The following is an 18,211-nucleotide window of genomic DNA, read 5'->3' on the forward strand; positions in this document are numbered from 1 at the left end:
TAAAAATAGGAAATACATTTACATAGTACAAAATTCAAAAAGAACAAAGGAATAAATGGTGAAAAGTTCATCTCCTAAGCTTTGCTGTTGAAAATGACTAGATCATTGTAATAGATTGTATTATTGGTCCAAATATCTGCTACCCCTCCTATGGAGTATTCCCTTTTCTCCTAGCCACTCAGTTCCCCGTCCCTGAGACAGTCACTGTTTCCAACTTATTGTGAAGCTAAATTTGGGCTATGACCTAGGAAAATTGGAATGGCTGAGGAACTAAAGGTTACAGCAAGGATACGGAGCAGGTTTTTCTCTCTTGTTAGATTTATATAGTACCTTTCCTTGGGAAAAAACAACGTGCAAAAGCACTAGATACTTAATAATTTTGAAATTCTACAAACTATATGTAGAACCTAGATGATTTTTTTTTTCACTAGAGTTCTGTAAAAAAAAAAAAAAGGGCTATGAACACAAGCTCTTCTTAAGTACAGTTTTTATTAGTACTGTTACTGGTGGAGTTCTTCCTAATTCTGTTCTTTAGCCAGAAGCCCAGATTTGGTGATCCTTAAAAAGAGTGGAGAACTCAGATGGACCTCAGCTACGTTTTAGTGATCTCCCTCCGTGACTCTCCACTGCCTCTTGACGTCAGCACTACACCTGCTTTTTCAGTAGCTTTAAATTTCCACCTCTCAGCAATCATAAGCATGCCATAGAAGTCTGAATCACACAGGGTATTGAGGTGACTAGCTTTATGGACAGGCTTATTTTTATGGAAATTGTTTTTCTTTCACTTAACACTACTGCTAAGAGATTGGCTATGTGTGTTTGAAGTTGGATAATATGTTGTGTTCTGTTTATGTGTCATGACTTTGGTTTGCTGAGCTTGAAGTCCAGGACACAGATTTTTATTTGTTTCCTTGGACAAATTATGTGGCCTCTTTGTTTCCTCATCTGTGTATTGTTGATGATGATGTTACCTTCCTTACAGAATTTGTTTTGAGGATTAAATGGGTTAATGCATATAAGGCACTCAGCACAGTTCCTGGCACTTAATAAGGTACTCATTGACTCTTAGCTATTATTCTTATAGTTCTGTTTTTTTTTTTTTGTATTTGTGTTGATTGGGGTGGTTGGTAGTATTTTGTGTATGTATTTAATACAAGATAAAGTTTATAGTTTTTATAGCAAAAACCCTACGTTATCTTCAACCCTTTGTTTCTTACAGTCATTTTCTAAACTTTATTTTTAACTACTTTTAGACTAATAGAAAAATTGCAAAAAAAAATACAGAATTCCCTTATACTCTTCACTACTAGTGCAGAGATTGAAAGCAGGACATTAACATTGGTACAATAATAGTAATTAGACTATAGGTCTTATTTAAATCTCATCAGTTTTCTTACTAAGGTTCTTTTTTAGTTCTAGGATCCTACATTGCATTTAGTTGTTGTTTCTCCCTAATCTTTTCTAGGTTGTGCGAATTCCTCAATATGTCTTCATCTTTCATGAACTTGACACTTTAAAAGACTAATGGGATTACTTTGTAGAATGTTCCTCAGTTTGGGTTTATGTCATGTTTTCTCATGATTAGAAGGAGCTTGTGTATTTTTGGAAAGAATACTACAGAAATGATATTGTATCCTTAGTGCATCATTTCAAGGGTTCATAATGTTCATATGTCTTGTCACCGGTAATAGCAACTTTGGTCACTTGGTTAAGGTTCCAGCTTTTGCCTGTGAAACTACTGTCTTTCCCTTTTTAGTTGATATGTATCTTGGGGGACATATTTTCACACTGCAAATAGTCTGCTTTTCTTCCAACTCTCACCTACTAAGTTTAGTATCCCCCTCAGTGGATCTTGTCTGTAGCAGTGATGATTTTCTTTTCTCCTCTTCCCCTCTATCTTTATTAAATGTAATTTTCTGTAAGGAAGAACTGTGCTTTCTTCCTCACTTATTTCTTAGATTATTTGCGTATATCAATATGGATTCATAGATACTTATTTTTTTCTATGTATTAAAGCCCAGTACTGTCATTATTTATTGTGTTGCTCAAATTGTTTCGTCTTTGAACATTAGAAGCTCCTTCATTTTGGCTCCTGTTTTCTTTCTAAAGCTTTCATTTTTTTGACCACTTCCTTACTTTCTAGTACTACAAGATGTTTCAGGCTTGTCTTATATTTTTCCTACACAAACCCTGGTTCCTTTTATTGGAGAATGATGTTTAGAAATCATGATCTGGGGCCGGGCGTGGTGGCTCACACCTGTAATCCCAGCACTTTGGGAGGCCAAAGTGGGTGGATCACCTGAGGTCAGGAGTTTGAGACCAGCCTGGCCAACATGGCAAAACCTGGTCTCTACTAAAAATACAAAAAATTAGCCGGGCACGGTGTTGCATACTTGTAATCCCAGCTACTAGGGAGGCTGAGGCAGGAGAATTGCTTAAACCCAGGAGTCGGAGGTTGCAGTGAGCTGAGATCACGCCATTGCACTCCAGCCTGGGCAACAGAGTGAGACTCTGTCTCAAAAAAAAAAAAAAAAAAAGAAATCATGATCTGGATGCTAGAGTGCTCATTGCTACGAGATGTCATTGCTGAGTCTCAGTGAGCAGACTTAGGAAATATATGTATGAATATTAAGCCATACATTATAAAAACATCTAGCTATCTGTATCTGTCTATCCATCTATATCTTAAACACCATGAGTTTATGCAAATGCTTCTGATTCCAATCTAATACCATAGGGCTCTTTTGAGCCTTTCTTTATTTATGACTTCTCTGCAACAATGAGAAGCTTAGTCCTCATCATCTACAGTATATTTGTGGATTCATTAAAATAGTTTCAGAATTGCTAACTCGTAACCTTGTTTGGATATTTACTAACTAGATTACAGCATTTATGTACAGTTCTTTCTGTCTTTAGCCTTACAACATCCAGTCAAGATATATTTTTCCATCATTACTTAGATAAGTTCTTTTCTTCTCCACCCCCTGCAGTGTGGTTATGTTATTCATTTGTAGTATAGAAAGGGTCATCTGTTAGTGTTTATATTTCCTTTAGGTTTCCCTCCACATCCTGGTTGGTTTTATTTGTCTTTTGGGTGTTTAAAAAGTATGTGAAACATGCATGGCTATGATTCTCAGAGTCAGAGCTACACAAAAAGATCTATTGAGAGCATTGACACGCCCTCTTTATCCCTGTTCCCCTCCCTCCATTTCCCCTTCTTTCTACACCTTTCTCACCCATTCCCTGTAGACAACCATTTCTTAGTATCTATATTATCCTTCCTTTATTTCTTTTGAACACATGAGAAGGTACACGCAATAACTTTTAAAATCTTTTTTCTATTGTAGAAGTAATACATGTTCATTGTAAAACTATTAGATGTTAGAAAAACATGTAACTGATAACCACTGTTATCCATATTGGATTTTAAGTGCATATAATCAAATAAATACATAGATATTAAATAAGTAGGTAACTCAGATAAATACACTTAATCAAATTTTTTTTTTTTGAGACAGAGTCTCTCTCTGTCACCCAGGCTGGAGTGCAGTGGCAGGATCTTGGCTCACTGCAACCTCCACCTCCCAGGTTCAAGCAATTCTCCTGCCTCAGCCTCCTGAGTAGTCACGATTACAGGCATGTGCCACCACATCCACCTACGTTTTTATATTTTTGGTAGAGACGGGGTTTCACCATGTTGGCCAGGCTGGTCTTGACGTCAAGTGATCTGCCTGCCTCAGCCTCCCAAAGTGCTGGGATTACCGGCATGAGCCGCCGTGCCTGTTCAATCAAATTTTATATATGTGTACTAATCTAATGGTGTATAGTCATATATATAAAATCCAGTTGTTTTATTTAATATGGCTGAAATGTGTTGTGTGGTTGATATTTATATTGAGCCATCTCTGTATGTGCTTAAAAATTCTTTGTTCTACAGATTTAGCACTGTTTTGAGTGACCTGTGGATAATTTTTTGTTCCCTGAGGCATCTGTAGTACATGGTGATTTTCCAGGACTGGGGTGTCAGAATGCTGGAATTGTGCCTTAGTTCTTCTGTTGATCAGCTTTGATGTGAACTTAAGTAAATTACCTAACATTACCAAGCCTCAGATCCTCCATCTGTAAAATAATTCCCAAAGTTCTGCTGGGACAAGAACTGTACTTTTTCCTTTCTTAGTGATTTTAACACAATACGGGAGCATCTTGGGGGAGATTGCTCTGGAAAAGTGGTATCATATGTATACTTAGATGTGATTTTGTTTGTAGTACCTTGCAGAAGCCGGCTGGACAGCTGAAGGAAGAGTGGTAGGAGTGACCCAGCCTCGAAGAGTGGCTGCTGTTACAGTGAGTTTCTTTTTGTGTTGGAAAGATTCTATCTGCGTTGTCTACATTTGTGATTTGTTTACATTTCCTAAAGGCTTTAAATGAATAGAAGTTGCTCCTTAAGAGTTTAGGTCTTCAGTTTTTATGTTTTTTTTTTTTTTATTTTTTTCCTTAGACGGAGTCTCACTCTGTTGCCCAAGGCTGGAGTGAAATGGAGCTATCTCAACTCACTGCAACCTCCACCTCCTGGGTTCAAGCAATTCTCCTGCCTCAGCCTCCCGAGTAGCTGGCATTACAGGCATGTGCCACTACGCCTGGCTAATTTTTTTATATTTTTAGTAGAGACAGGGTTTCACCACGTTGGCCAGGCTGTTCTCAAACTCCTGATCTTGTGATCCGCCTGCCTCAGCCTCCCAAAGTGCTGGGATTACAGGCATGAGCCACTGTGCCTGGCCAGGTCTTCTGTTTTAAAAGAATTATGATTTGAATATTTTTGTTAAATTGATCCTGCACATTATGAGCGTTTTAAACAATAAAGTGCTGAGGAAATAAAAAAACAATATATTTTTTAAACCCCAAATTTCACCATCCAACATAAACAATGTGAACATTTGTGAACATCATTCCAAGCTTCTCCTAAAGATGAAGATGAATGGTTGACTGGCTGGATAGAAATAATTTTATAAAAATGAGATCATATTTAATATTTATTTTTTATTGAATTTAACAAAATAGGAAACTTTAGTGAAATAGGAGTAGCGACTGTACTTTGGATAAATGTTCACTGCAGGATAATTTATTAAAGCTTGAAAAGTAAGAAAAAAGAGTACAAAAAAATTCAGGATGTTACCTATATTTCAAATTACGCCTTATAGTTTCCTGTTATGAAAGAAGAGGAAATTAGCACATGTATTCTTTCCACCTTCCCTTTCTCCATTTGTTGTAGATACAGTCCTGTCATTTTCATTTCAAGATTTATAATGTACATGTTCTTAATCATAATTCTCACAGGTGTTTAACCTTAATTCTAGCTTGAATGGATTCAGTACTCATCATTAGTTATTTTCTATGGTTTTGCTAACCTTGAATTGCTCGTTTTGCTTTTATTTCTTGTATTGGCTGAATTTTATCATTCAGCTTTTTTTTTTTAATATGCTTGAGAATGTTCAGTTGTGGTTTTTGTTGACATAAAATTCTTGATTCACACTGTCCCTGCGAACTGCAGACTTTGCTCACTGCCTTTTGGTGTTGAGGATCACTGTGTAGAAGTCTGAGCCACCATAAGTTTTTTGTTGATAGTATGTTTGAATTCTTTTGTTGTTTTTAAATTAGCTCTGAGAGATTGGGTGTGGTGGCTAATGCCTGTATTCCCAGCACATTGGGAGGCCGAGGCAAGAGGACTGCTTGAGCCTAGGAGTTTGAGAACAGCCTGGGCAACATAGCAAGACCCTGGCTCTACAAAACAATTTAAAAAAAAATTAGCTGGGCATGCTGGCACCTGCCTGTGGTCCCAGCTACTTGGGAGGCTGAGCCAGAAGGATCTCTTGAGCCCAGAAGTTAAGGTTGCGGTGAGTTATGATCGTGTCATTGTACTCCAACCTTTACCCTATCTCCAAAAAAAAAAAAAAAAAAGCTTAAAGAAAAGGAAGTAGGGCCTTTAGTTTGCGGCCTTTACCTGGACAAACAATTAATTCTATTTCCCCAAGTTATTTTTGTTCTGTACTGAGTTTTAATTATTGTGTCGTCGTTTTGCCCAAAGTTCATTTTCTAATGGTGCTCAATTAAGAAGTTATACAGTTTTACAAGTTATGTGTGTGTGTGTTGTGTTTTTGTATGAAAATGGGGCTAACAGTGTGGAAACCAAGTTGCAAATGCTGCTGGAGTTAATCTTTTTTGTCACTAAAAGATGACTCAGTTACCTAAAATTAGAGCAGTTTTTCCTGTTTGTGGTTTGGAATCCCAGCTCTTAATCAGTTTGCATTTTAGTTCCAAATTTGTAGCCATGGATAACTTCCATGAAACCACAGCTTTCTCTTGAAAGAGCAAAGAGCATGTAATATATTAATAGAGCTGTCAAGTTTGAAATGCTACATCTCAGAAAGTACTTTATGTGCAGACTAAAATCTGCAAACAATCTCAGAGCCTAAAAACAGATTGCATAAGCTGTTGCTTGATCTCTGTGAGAGGCAATTAGTAGTGAGTATGCTTGTTGAACTCATGTGGTCTGGGTTTGACTTCAAGACCAGGTAGGTCCTCCCTGACCTGTGATTCTGAATAAGCTCTAACACCTGTCTTATTTCAGTTTCCTCATTTGTAAATACAACAGTGTCTTGTCTACTTCATGGGCTGTGTGTCTATTTAATGAGATACAAATTTGTGAAAGCTTAGAGCACAGCACTTGCCAGTAGTAGGTGCTCAGTGATTTTTTTTTTTTTTCGGTCTTTTACCTCCCTTTCCTTTTGGTCTGTCAAAAAGATAGTATTTGTCCAGTCTAGTTGATGAAGTTATTGGGAGCAGAACTAAAGTGATAGAGATAAAAATCTATTAAAAAGCCAATAGAATATAACCTTGTGTGATTATAAATAATAAAAATTTAAAAATAGAGTTTGAAAATAAAAATACATACTTTTTATAGCAAATGTATTCAAATAGTGAAGGAGTAAGAATAAACAGGTTTGGCTTTTACCTTATAGACCCATAAAATGATTATATTTTTACAGAGATTTGTTAATTTATGCTCATTTTTTTAAATTTAAAATTTTTGTGGGTACATCGTAGGTGTATATATATTTATGTATGCTCATTCTTATAAGCCTATTTTCTCCATAAGTTCCTAGTATCTCTATGCACACATTCTCTACCTGTACCATATTCTGAGATTGATAATATAACGACATGTAGGGTTGAAATTGGAACAGTAACAATAACAAATCTGTCCTGGTGAAATGCTGGTCATTGGGAAATACAACCACCAGAGGCAGAGCAGTGTAGGATAACTTTCTGGTTTCATAAGACGTTTTGAAAGCCTACATGATATAGACCAGCTGCCGGATGATTGATTTGGTTTTGGCCTCCCCATTCTATAATTTCAAGTCACCAGGCAGAGCTGCTTCTGATCCTCATCTGCTCTGATCCTCATCTGCTCTTAAACACTGATGGGCAGGAAACGCCTGGGTGTGCCTAGCTCAGAAGCTGAGGGCAGGGAGCCTCTGCCCTCCTGAGCCTGGGGCTGCTGGGGTGGAAAGGCTGGAGCAGTAAGCTCTGTCTCAGGACACCACATGTGCCAGCCATGTTCTAAAGACAGGACTTGGGAACTGCGTGGGTGCTGGGGAGGTTGTCTCACCTGTGAAAGAGGGAGACTGAACTCCTTCCTTCTGTGGGGATTGGTGTGCTGGGCCCTGGGAAATCTCTATTAATATTGCTTCCCTTTGGTTCTTTTCATTTAGGTAGTTTATGTGGTGGTGAATACTAAACTTTCTTTTCTTTTTTTTTTTTTTTTTGACACAGTCTCTTTGTCACCCAGGCTGGAGTGTAGTGGCGTGACCTCGGCTCATTGCAACCTCCACCTCCCCGGGTTCAAGCGATTCTCCTGCCTCAGCCTCCTGCAAGTAGCTGGGATTACAGGCGCATGCCACCATGCCCAACTAACTTTTTGTATTTTTAGTAGAGATGGGGTTTCACCATGTTGGCTAGGCTGGTCTTGAACTCCTGACCTCAGGTGATTTGCCTCCCAAAGTGCTGGGATTGTAGGTGTGAACCACCGCTTCCGGTCCTATTTTCTTTTAAATTAAACTAAATGATATTCTTTGTTGCTCTTCCACTTTTATGCTTGTTCATTCTTTTAAATATTTTCTATTAATAAGTTAACTTTTGAATAGCCTTCTTGGGGGAATGCAGAGATCTTGCTGTTGGATTCATTTTTCTCTTTCCTGCATTCATTTTTTATTTGTTATGTTTTGACGGATGAAATTTTGTCTATAGTTTATGGTCTTCATAATGTATTACATATTTTGTCTTTCACTTTATTATGCTACCTTGGATTTTTTATTGATCTTCTCATCCACTCATCTGCCCCCTTTGTTTTAAACCTGAGTTCTTGTCTGTATTTCCCCTCTCAGTGGCTTTGGCAGCTGGGACACAGTTGTGAACTGTTTCAGGTATCTCATTCTTGAAACTTACCTTTTTGCCTTCAATGAGAAAATGAAACTGGCCCAGCTTTGAATATGGTAATTCCTGTTCTGCCTTCATGGTCCCGGGGGATGGGTTTTCTTTTCGAGCGTGGAGATGAAAAGTTGTCCCTGGTTAGTGTGCCCTTTGTTTAGGAACAGGGTGAATCTTGTCATTTCTTTTACTTTCCTTTTTGCTTTGGCCACCAAATTTAGAGCTGAATTTGTGGCTCAACTTGAATAATTTTGGCATATCTATGTTTAACATTTTCTCATTGGCTTTGATCTTTTGAAATTTTTTCTGTAATTTTTTGGATCTTGATCCGTAACATTTTTATGTGATTTTGTTTTTCATTGTGTATGTTCTTATAAGTTGCCCCAAGACCATTATAGAATGAAGTGAGATGTATAAGTTAATAATTGGCTGGGTGTGGTGGCTCACGCCTGTAATCCCTGAACTTTGAGAGGCTGAGGCGGGCAAATTGCTTGAGGTCAGGAGTTTAAGACCAGCCTGGCCAACGTGGCAAAACCCCATCTCCACTAAAAATACAAAAATTAGCTGGGCCTGGTGGCGCTTGCCTGTAATCCCAGCTACTTAGGAGGTTGAGGCAGGAGGATTGCTTGAACTTGGGAGGTGGAGGTTGCAGTGAGCTGAGATTGTGCCACTGCCCTCCAGCCTGGGTGACAGAGTGAGACTCTGTCTCAATAATAATAATGATAAAAATTGCAAAAGTTATTATGCTTGTTCTCTAATAACTTGTCTCTTTTCATTTTTCATTGTGTTCACATACTATTTAAAATATAAATGACCTTTAGATTTTCCATAGTATGTGCGCTGTGCAGTAATTTCTATGTCTCTATTTTCAGCATGATCTTTCTTCCCAAAGGTTGCAGGGAGAGTAGCTGAAGAAAGGGGTGCAGTGCTGGGCCACGAGGTGGGCTACTGCATCCGCTTTGATGACTGCACCGACCAGCTGGCCACGAGAATTAAGGTAAAGTGCTCAAGCTGCTTTTCCTAGTGGAAATAAGGAAGAAGGTTATTTTGGGAGAAATAAAAACATGTAGTCCTTGCTGCTGTACAGGACATTGATACCATGGCAGAGAGTGAAGAAAAGTATCCTGACATTCAGAGACTTTAGTCAGCTAGGAGACAGAGAGCTCTTTCTTTTTTTTTTTTTTTTTTTTTTTTTTTTGAGACAGAGTCTCGCTCTGTCACCCAGGCTGGAGTGCGGTGGCACGATCTCTGCTCGCTGCAAGCTCCGCCTCCTGGGTTCACGCCATTCTCCTTCCTCAGCCTCCCGAGTAGCTGGGACTACAGGCGACCGTCACCACACCCGGCTAAGTGTTTTTTTTTTTTTGTGTGTGTGTGTTTTTAGTAGAGACAGGGTTTCACTGTGTTAGCCAGGATGGTCTCAATCTCCTGACCACCTGCCTCAGCCTCCCAAAGTGCTGGGATTACAGGCGTGAGCCACTGCGCCCGGCCAACACAGAGCTCTTTCAAAGAGTCCTGCAATCTTATCTCAGAAAGGAGCTTGGAAGTCAGGTTTAGTCCTTGATTCCAAAGATGAAGAGGTTAAGGGCTTGGAAGGTTGAATGACTTGCCTGATACTATATGCCAATCAGTGATAGGACCAAGACTCAAAGCTGTCTTTTCTTATGTGTATTTTATTGTATTTTCACTGACTCAAATAGCAATCGAAATATAGAAACAAGCCTGTAAAAGGCTTAAAAATAGAGTAGTATAAGTTGATGAAGTGTAGAATTCATGAATGTTGTTTCACTAATTAGTACTTTTCCATTTTCATATGAAAATGGGTTTTACATGTGTGTTCTTTGGCCTTGTTGCTAATATTAAAATAATTAGTATCAATAGTAATCAGTGTATAATCAACTCAACAGAGTGTGTACTACCTACCACCGTGCTAGAATCAAAGTCTAATCAGACAGTGCAATAAAACAGTGAATGAAAATAATCTGATGAAATGAAAATTGATTATTAGAATCTCAGTTACCTCTTAATTTGCAACAGAGGAAAATTGAAAATCAGATGAGCTGAATGACCAATGTAGTGATTTGTAAAAATATGGACCTTGTTTTCCAGATTGCCATATTTTGTTATATTCATTTTGCTAGGTGAAGGGAATATTTTTCTGTACCATCAAATATATTTGAACTAGCTAATTTTCAGTGGTTTGCATAACCATAAAAACCTTTGAGCCGTCCATAAAAACCTTTTGTATTCCATTTGGTCACAATTTCAAGGTGCTCAGTTCTCGACTGGTGATTTGTCATTGGTGGAAGTTCTCACTTTCACTCTTACGTATGTATGTGGCAGCTAGTACCAGGTCCAAGAAAAATATGATGGCAATGCATCCTGCTCTTAAAACAAAAAAAGTAAAAAACACCTAAGATACAGCATGCAAGGGAGATGGTTTAACCTGAAAACAAATTCAGTACGTTAAGGCTGTTACTGTATGTGTCTGAAGCATTTTATAAAGATTCATTAATCTGAAATAATATTAGCTGACTTTTCTTAAACACTACTCTGTCCTAGGTCCTATGCTAAACGCTTTACATGTACAGTCAGTCCTCCGCATCCTGCGGGTTCTGCATCCGTGGATTCAACCAACCTTGAATTGCTAATATTACAAAATAAAAATAAAAAATAATGTAAATTTAAAAAAATACAGTATAACAACTATTTACATAACATTTACATTGTTTTAGGCATTCTAAATAATCTAGAGATGATTTAAAGTATATGGGAGGGTATGCATAGGTTACATGCAAATACTATGCCATCTTATATAATGGACTTGAGCATCTGCAGATTTTGGTGTGGGTTGGGGGGTTTCTAGAACCAACCCCACAAGGATACCAAGGAACTACTATACTATCTTATTTATTTTTCACATTAACTTGGTGAGGTAAATACTTTGATTACCTCATTTTACAAATGAGCAATCAGGGACAGAGAAGATGAGTAACTTGTCCAAGGTTCACACAGCTTAGTAAGAGGTAGAGCCAGGATCTGAACTCCCAGCAGTCTGACACCATAGCCCATGTGCTTAACCATGATCCTGTCTAGAGTCTGTAAAATAATATTAATTGAAGTTTAAGTTAATAACCTCAAGAACTGCAATCTATAGTCTTTGGGACATTTGAAGAGCAATTATCTTACACTTAGGGTGTTTCTTTGGGCAGATACCAGTTGGTCTTCACTGCCTCTTTATCGATAGTACTGGTGGTGCAAGCCCAGAGGAAATGGGGCATAGCTGATGTTCCCATAATAAAGGCAAGTGAAATTCTGCTCAAAGATTTGCAACTCCAGCTGAGGACCCTGTGTTTAAAGCCTTTTGTGAACAATTACATTGCTTGATAATGAAAATATGGGGGCATTTTCTCACAGTCCTTTGTGGGAATTTACTTGTACACATGCTGGCAAAGAGGTTGCACTTGAACTTAAAAAATACCATTAATATATAGTGTAAGTGAATTATTTCTAAAGCTTTGTGTTTTTATTTTTTAGTTTCTTACTGATGGAATGCTGGTCAGGGAAATGATGGTTGATCCGTTGTTAACAAAATATAGGTAAATGTGTTTTTCTTATGATAGCTTTCCTAGTTTCCAGAGTCCCCAGGTAGACGGAGAAGCAGGTGTGTTAGTAGCTGGGATTCACGTCTGTGTTCAGCTGTCCCAGAGCTTTTCTCTTGACCTTGGCTGTTGGGACCCTTGGTGTTTTTCTCAGAATTTAAATAGTATGGCCCTTTACAGACACTCAAAAATGGGCACATTAAAATTCCTATCATTTCTTAGTCTGGTGACTTGTCCTTTTTATTTTGCCTTGTCACACTCCAGTATTGATGGTGACTGCAGAGAACTAACTGCCCTGTGTTAAATGTAATATACAGAGTCCAAATAATTTTTTATCACTTTCCCCCTCTTTGTATATCTGTCTGTCACTCACAGCATTAAAGCTGTCCTACCTAGGCTCTGGTGTTCTCCAGGAGAGTGTCACATTTGACCCCCTGGCCCACGTGTGTCACAGCTGTAGTCAGCTACCTCTTTGACTGTTGTTATAGCTTAACAGTCTTCAGATGGTTGGGCTTTGTTCTGATTTTTATGTGTTCTGTGGGGTTATAGGTTGGTTATGTTTTCATTTAAAATCAGATATTAAATTCTGTTGGAATTCAGTGTGGATGGTAAAACGCTTAAGGATAACAATAGTACACTTTTTAAAATTCAGGTATGTTAATGTCACCGTTTTTATTAACCTAAGAATTGCCTCATTGTCAAAGAAGAGTGACTTAGGTTTACTTTTGATGCAAAGTGATTGTATGAGGACTAAATACCCAGAAGCTCTTTGATGGTCTAGATGAGATGATGTGTGGCTTTTTTAGAGGCTCACTGAGAGCTTCTCTTTGATTCTTAGTGTCATCATGCTGGATGAAGCCCACGAGAGGACCTTGTACACTGACATTGCCATTGGCTTGCTAAAAAAGGTATGACTTCACTGCCAGCTTTTCATTGTGTGTGTTTATTTTATTGCCTGATTACAAAAGCAACTGTAGCAACTTGGAAAGTACAACAAAATACCAAGGAAGAAAATTAAAATCATCCATAATCCTACCCATTCAGAGAATATCAGTGGTAGAATGTTGGTATATTTTCTTCTCTTTTCTGTGTGTGTGTGTGTGTGTGTGTGTGTGTGTGTACTTGGATCTGTTTTGGCATACTAGGGATTGATTGAATTATATATACTAATTTGTATCTTGCATATTTCCCTTAACATTACATTAGGATGATTTTTCTGTGTCATTTAAATATTCTCTGAAGATATTATTTTTAATGGCTATTTAATCACATCTCTATCATAAAGTATTTAACTTTCCCTACTGTTAGCAATTTATATGGCTTGCAGATTTTAAATATTATAAATACTGTTGTAGCAAGCACCCTTGTAATTGAATCTGCTGCATTTCTGTTTATTTTCTTTAACTTTTTATTATTAAGGTTTCATACATATCCCAAAGAAGTGTATAATGACCCCCATGTACCCTTCATCTGGCTTCAACAATTACAACTCACAGCCAATCTTGTTTCAATCTTAACCTCCGCTGTCTCCTCCCTTCCCATATTTTCTGATTGTTTTCTTTGGACAGATTCCCAATTAGAGTCTAGAAAGAAGTGGTAGAACAGGGTGATTAAGAGCATAGGCATTGGGTCAGACTACCTGGGTTCAAATCTGGCTTTGCTGAGTTTACTCATCTCTAAAATGGGGAAAATAGTAGTCTCTATATCTGTGCTGGTATACTCTCCTTTATGGTAGTCACTAGCCACCTGTAGCTATTGAGATAAAAGTTAATTAAAATAGAAGAAAGTAAAAAAATTCAGGTTCTCAGTCACGTTGGCTATTTTTCTTTTCTTCTCTCTTTTTTTTTCTTTTTTTGAGACGGAGTTTTGCCCTTGTTGCCCAGGCGGGAATACAATGGCGTGATCTTGGCTCACTGCAACCTCCGCCTCCCAGGTTCAAGCGATTCTTCTGCCTCAGCCTTCCCGAGTAGCTGGGATTACAGGCATTTGCCACCATGCCTGGCTAATTTTGTATTTTTAGTAGAGATGGGGTTTGGTTCCTCCATGTTAGTCAGGCTGGTCTTGAACTCCCAACCTCAGGTGATCTGCCTGCCTCGGCCTCCCAAAGTGTTGGGATTACAGGCGTGAACCACTGTGCCCGGCCACATTGGCTATTTTTCTTTTCTTTCTTTTTTTTTTTTTTCACATTGGCTATTTTTCAGGGGCTCTATAGCCACAGGTGGCTAGTGGCTTATGCATCGGACAGTACAAATAAGGAAAGTTTTCATCATTGCAGAGAGTTCTGTTAGACATAGGTGCTGTATATTGTGATTTGTTATGAAGCTTAAGTAAGATAGCAAAAAACTTTTAGGTTGGTGCCTGGCATAGGGTCACAGCTAGACTGTGAGGTTCTTTTGTGCAAATTAGAAAAAGATGTTCCCTCTGGGAGGATGTCTAGAGCTAGGTGGGAGGCAGGTGGGCTGGATTGCTGAAGCCCCTAGCCCCCTCAGCCAGGCATCTTTGCACAGTGGGTACACTGTGTACCTGTATGCAGGGCCTCTGGGCTAGCACATAAGTTAGTCTGTATTAATTGTTATTGTTATTATTTTCATTGTTATTTTATTCCATTGCCAAAGATTTAGATTTTTTGATACTTTAAGGGAATTATTGTACCATGTTATTACCTTTTTCAGGAACGGTATAATAAGAGGGCCGATTTCACTGAATCTTTGCCAACACTGAGTATTAGCCTTAAAAAAATAAATCCTTGCCAATGGGATAGATGGGGAAAAAAAATCTCATTGTTATTATATATCTTAGCTGTAGCTCATTTGGTCACTTCTCCAATGTCTGTTGATTATGTGTTTCTTTGAGTAACTGTTAATATCTTTTATCTCTTTTTTTTTTGCCATATTTCTGTCTTGGTGTTATCATTTATTGTTTGTTTGCTTTTAATATACTTTTTCATACATAGATTCAAACTATCTTGAGACCCAGGTGTCAGGAAAAAATGGTTTTATTCTCAGTAAATTCAAATTTGGGTCTTATAGCTTCTTTATAGTTTTTATAATTTAAAAAAATTTACTTTGGAAAATTGCATACATTTACAAAATTGGAAGTAATAATGTAATGACCCCCCCCCTTTATTGACAATTATTAATTTGTAGTCAGTCCTTTCATCTGTAAGCTCCCTTACCTCCTCCTCAGGCAAAAAAGAAAAAAAAAGACACTGAATTTTTGAAATACATTTCAGATATCAAATGATCTCATCCATAGGTATTGCACTATTATCATTATTTCCAAATGTCTTCTTTTTTAGATTCAGAAAAAGCGAGGGGATCTTCGATTGATTGTAGCTTCAGCCACTCTGGATGCAGACGTAAGAGCCTTGCCTCCCCTTTCCTCCTCTCCTCACAAACACTTTTGTCCTATATATCCTTGGGAAGTTACCTCTAGCAAGAGCTTATCTTTGGCCGAATGCCCTATCTTCTTTATGGGACCATCTGATGTCCTAGATTTCATATAATCAGAGGTTACTCCTTTTCAGCATGTGAAATTAGACTGTAATTAATTGAGCTCATAATTACCTACCTGTCTTGTTTATCTACATACGGTCTTTCTCCCCACTTACGCAGCTTCTTTTTGTTGTTTTTTCAGTATAAGCCTGTATTTCTTGAATTTGTTTATTTATGACTATACTGTATAGATTTAGATTTTTCTGTGCAATTGAAGTTTCTCCTGGGCTGGGCACGGTGGCTCACACCTGTAATTCCAGCACTTTGGGAGGCTGAGGTGGGTGGATCACTTGAGGTCAGGAGTTTGAGGCCAGCCTGGCCAACATGGTGAAACCCCGTCTCTACTAAAAATGCAAAATTAGCTGGGCGTAGTGGTACATGCCTATAATCCCAGCTACTTGGGAGGCTGAGGCAGGAGAATCGCTTGAACCTGGGAGGCAGAGGTTGCAGTGAGCTGAGATCGCTCCATTGCACTCCAGCTTGGGCAACAAGAGCAAAACTTCATCTCAAAAAAAAAAAAAAAGTTTCTCCTGTATATATAATAATTTCCATGTTAAAGTTTTCTGTGGCTAGGTTGACATTATTTTTCTCTCTTGTGGACCGATAGTTTAAACAGCAGCTCAACTCAACAAATACTTTTGACCACTTACTATATTTACATGCAGAAATAGATGTTTGCAGTTCAGTGTGTTCAAAGTTCTGAGGCAGCTAAGGAGGGAACCCTTAACTCCAGCCAGCTGGGTGGTGTCCAGAAACTTTCGTAGAGGTGGTGACCTACCAGCTGTGCTTGAAAGATGGACAGCCGTTTTCCAGATGGATGAAGGTGGGGAAGGGCACCCTAAATAGAAGTGAAATCACAGGGACATGACCATGAGTTCACGGAGCTTCGAGTCTTATCTTACCTGCCAGGCCCTCATGGGTGAATTACCCTTGAACTCCCTCTCTGGCTTTATCTTCTTCCACTTTCTCCAGTGCTCCCTACATTTCAGCCTCACTGGTCTCCTTGCTGTTCCTCAAAACAACCCAGGCATGCTTCTGCTCTGGAGGAACCCTCTTTTTAGACCATTCCTTCCCTGGACAGCCTAAGGTTCTCTCCTAATTTCATTCCAGTTTTGAGCATTTATTATCTCCTCAGAGAGGCGCTCTCTAAAACAGCCCCCAATTGCTCTTTATTCCCTTATTCTGATTTTTTTTTTATGTTTCTCACTTGTCTATCACTACTTAACATTATATGCATTGTTTATTGTGTGTCTCCTGTCACTAAAATATAAGCTCCATGAAGATCAGGATTTTGTCTTATTTTATCTCTTCCACCTAAAACAATGTCTAGCACAGAGTAGGCACTTGGGTTGAATGAATTTTGACTGACTGGGAAGCAATGGAAGATTAAAATGGGGAGGTTGGGGTCAGATGACGGAAAGCCTTAGAGGCTCAGCCAGAGAGGATGAACTCCATCCTATATCTGGTTGGGAGCCATGGGAACATGTGAGAGAGGGCAGTGACTTCATCATGTTTGGGCTCTATAAAGATCATTCTGAGTGCTGTGTATAGGAGATGAGAGTAGATATGGAGTCTCTAGTAAGGAGGCCAGTTCTGAAATCCAGGTGAGATGTGGTCCCTGGCTCCTGGCTCCTAGTCTCCCTGTGGCTTCTGGGATACACAACAACTTGGAGAGAGAGAAAGCTCACCATAGCGAAGGTAAATGTCCAATGTGTCCTGAGACTGGTTTCTCAGACCTTTCCACAGGCTGTAGGAGTCTGTTGTTTTAGGTCTGCCCATGGTAACTTTTGGGTTAAAGCTCCTCTGTTGCCCTGTTTAATTGTCATCTCCCTCACCCATGGTATCTGCTGGCATGCTATTTTGTGGACTATGGCTGACTTCACCTCCAGTTAGCTCCTCTGTGGCTACATTACACAGAACATCTCTATCTCTTTTTCACCCCCCACCTTAAAAATTATTAAATTAAGTTAAAAATTATTCCAGTTTTTATTATGTTGAAAACTATAATGTCCAAGTCTTTTCTTAGATTCATTTTATTTATTTATTTATTTATTTATTTATTTATTTATTTATTTTTTGAGACCAAGTCTCACTGTCTTGCCCAGGCTGGAGTACAGTGGTGTGATCTCAGCTCACTGCAACCTCTGCCTCCCAGGTTCAAGTGATTCTTGTGCCTCAGCCTCCCAAGTAGCTGGGACTACAGGCATGAGCCACCATGCCTGGTTAATTTTTGTATTTTTAGTAGAGATGGGGTTTCATCATGTTGGCCAGGCTGGTCTCAAACTCCAGACCTCAGGTGATCCTCCCGCCTTGGACTCCCAAAGTGCTGGATTTACAGGCATGAACCACCACGCCTGGCCAGATTCATTGTTAATTAATACTTACTAATTGTTCACAATTGCCTTTTATTGTCTTGGTGGAACACAGAGATGAAAAAAATAGCTTCTTTCAGTTCCGTCTATGGTAGTTGATATAGATGACTTTCTGGAAGCAATTTTGTAAGCGGGAAGGCAGCATGTAGGAACTTTGTCATGCCTTGCTCTGCTGTGGTACGGGACATGCTGGACCTTTGGTGAGCTGGGCCATTCCTTCTTATCCTGTCCTCACTGCTCAGCCAGTGCCTCCTGTGTGAGG

General features: G+C 38.8%; 1 protein-coding gene across 5 annotated transcripts in view; it reads left to right on the forward strand.

The window, feature by feature from the left end:
* DHX35 (DEAH-box helicase 35) overlaps window positions 1-18,211 on the forward strand; it is a 782,267-nt gene that overhangs the window by 20,118 nt on the left and 743,938 nt on the right. For all 5 annotated transcript variants that reach the window (XR_010132262.1, XR_010132260.1, XR_010132261.1 and 2 more), the window contains exons 4-8: window positions 4,267-4,344; window positions 9,377-9,481; window positions 12,019-12,080; window positions 12,922-12,991; window positions 15,382-15,441. Coding sequence is in view for 1 of the 5 variants with exons in the window: in XM_004062147.5 (XP_004062195.3) it covers window positions 4,267-4,344; window positions 9,377-9,481; window positions 12,019-12,080; window positions 12,922-12,991; window positions 15,382-15,441 (375 nt within the window). In the remaining 4 variants the exon portion in view is untranslated. The remainder of the gene's footprint in view (window positions 1-4,266; window positions 4,345-9,376; window positions 9,482-12,018; window positions 12,081-12,921; window positions 12,992-15,381; window positions 15,442-18,211) is intronic.

The sequence above is a fragment of the Gorilla gorilla genome, chromosome 21 (assembly GCF_029281585.2).
Source record: "Gorilla gorilla gorilla isolate KB3781 chromosome 21, NHGRI_mGorGor1-v2.1_pri, whole genome shotgun sequence".
NCBI classification, from domain to species: domain Eukaryota; kingdom Metazoa; phylum Chordata; class Mammalia; order Primates; family Hominidae; genus Gorilla; species Gorilla gorilla.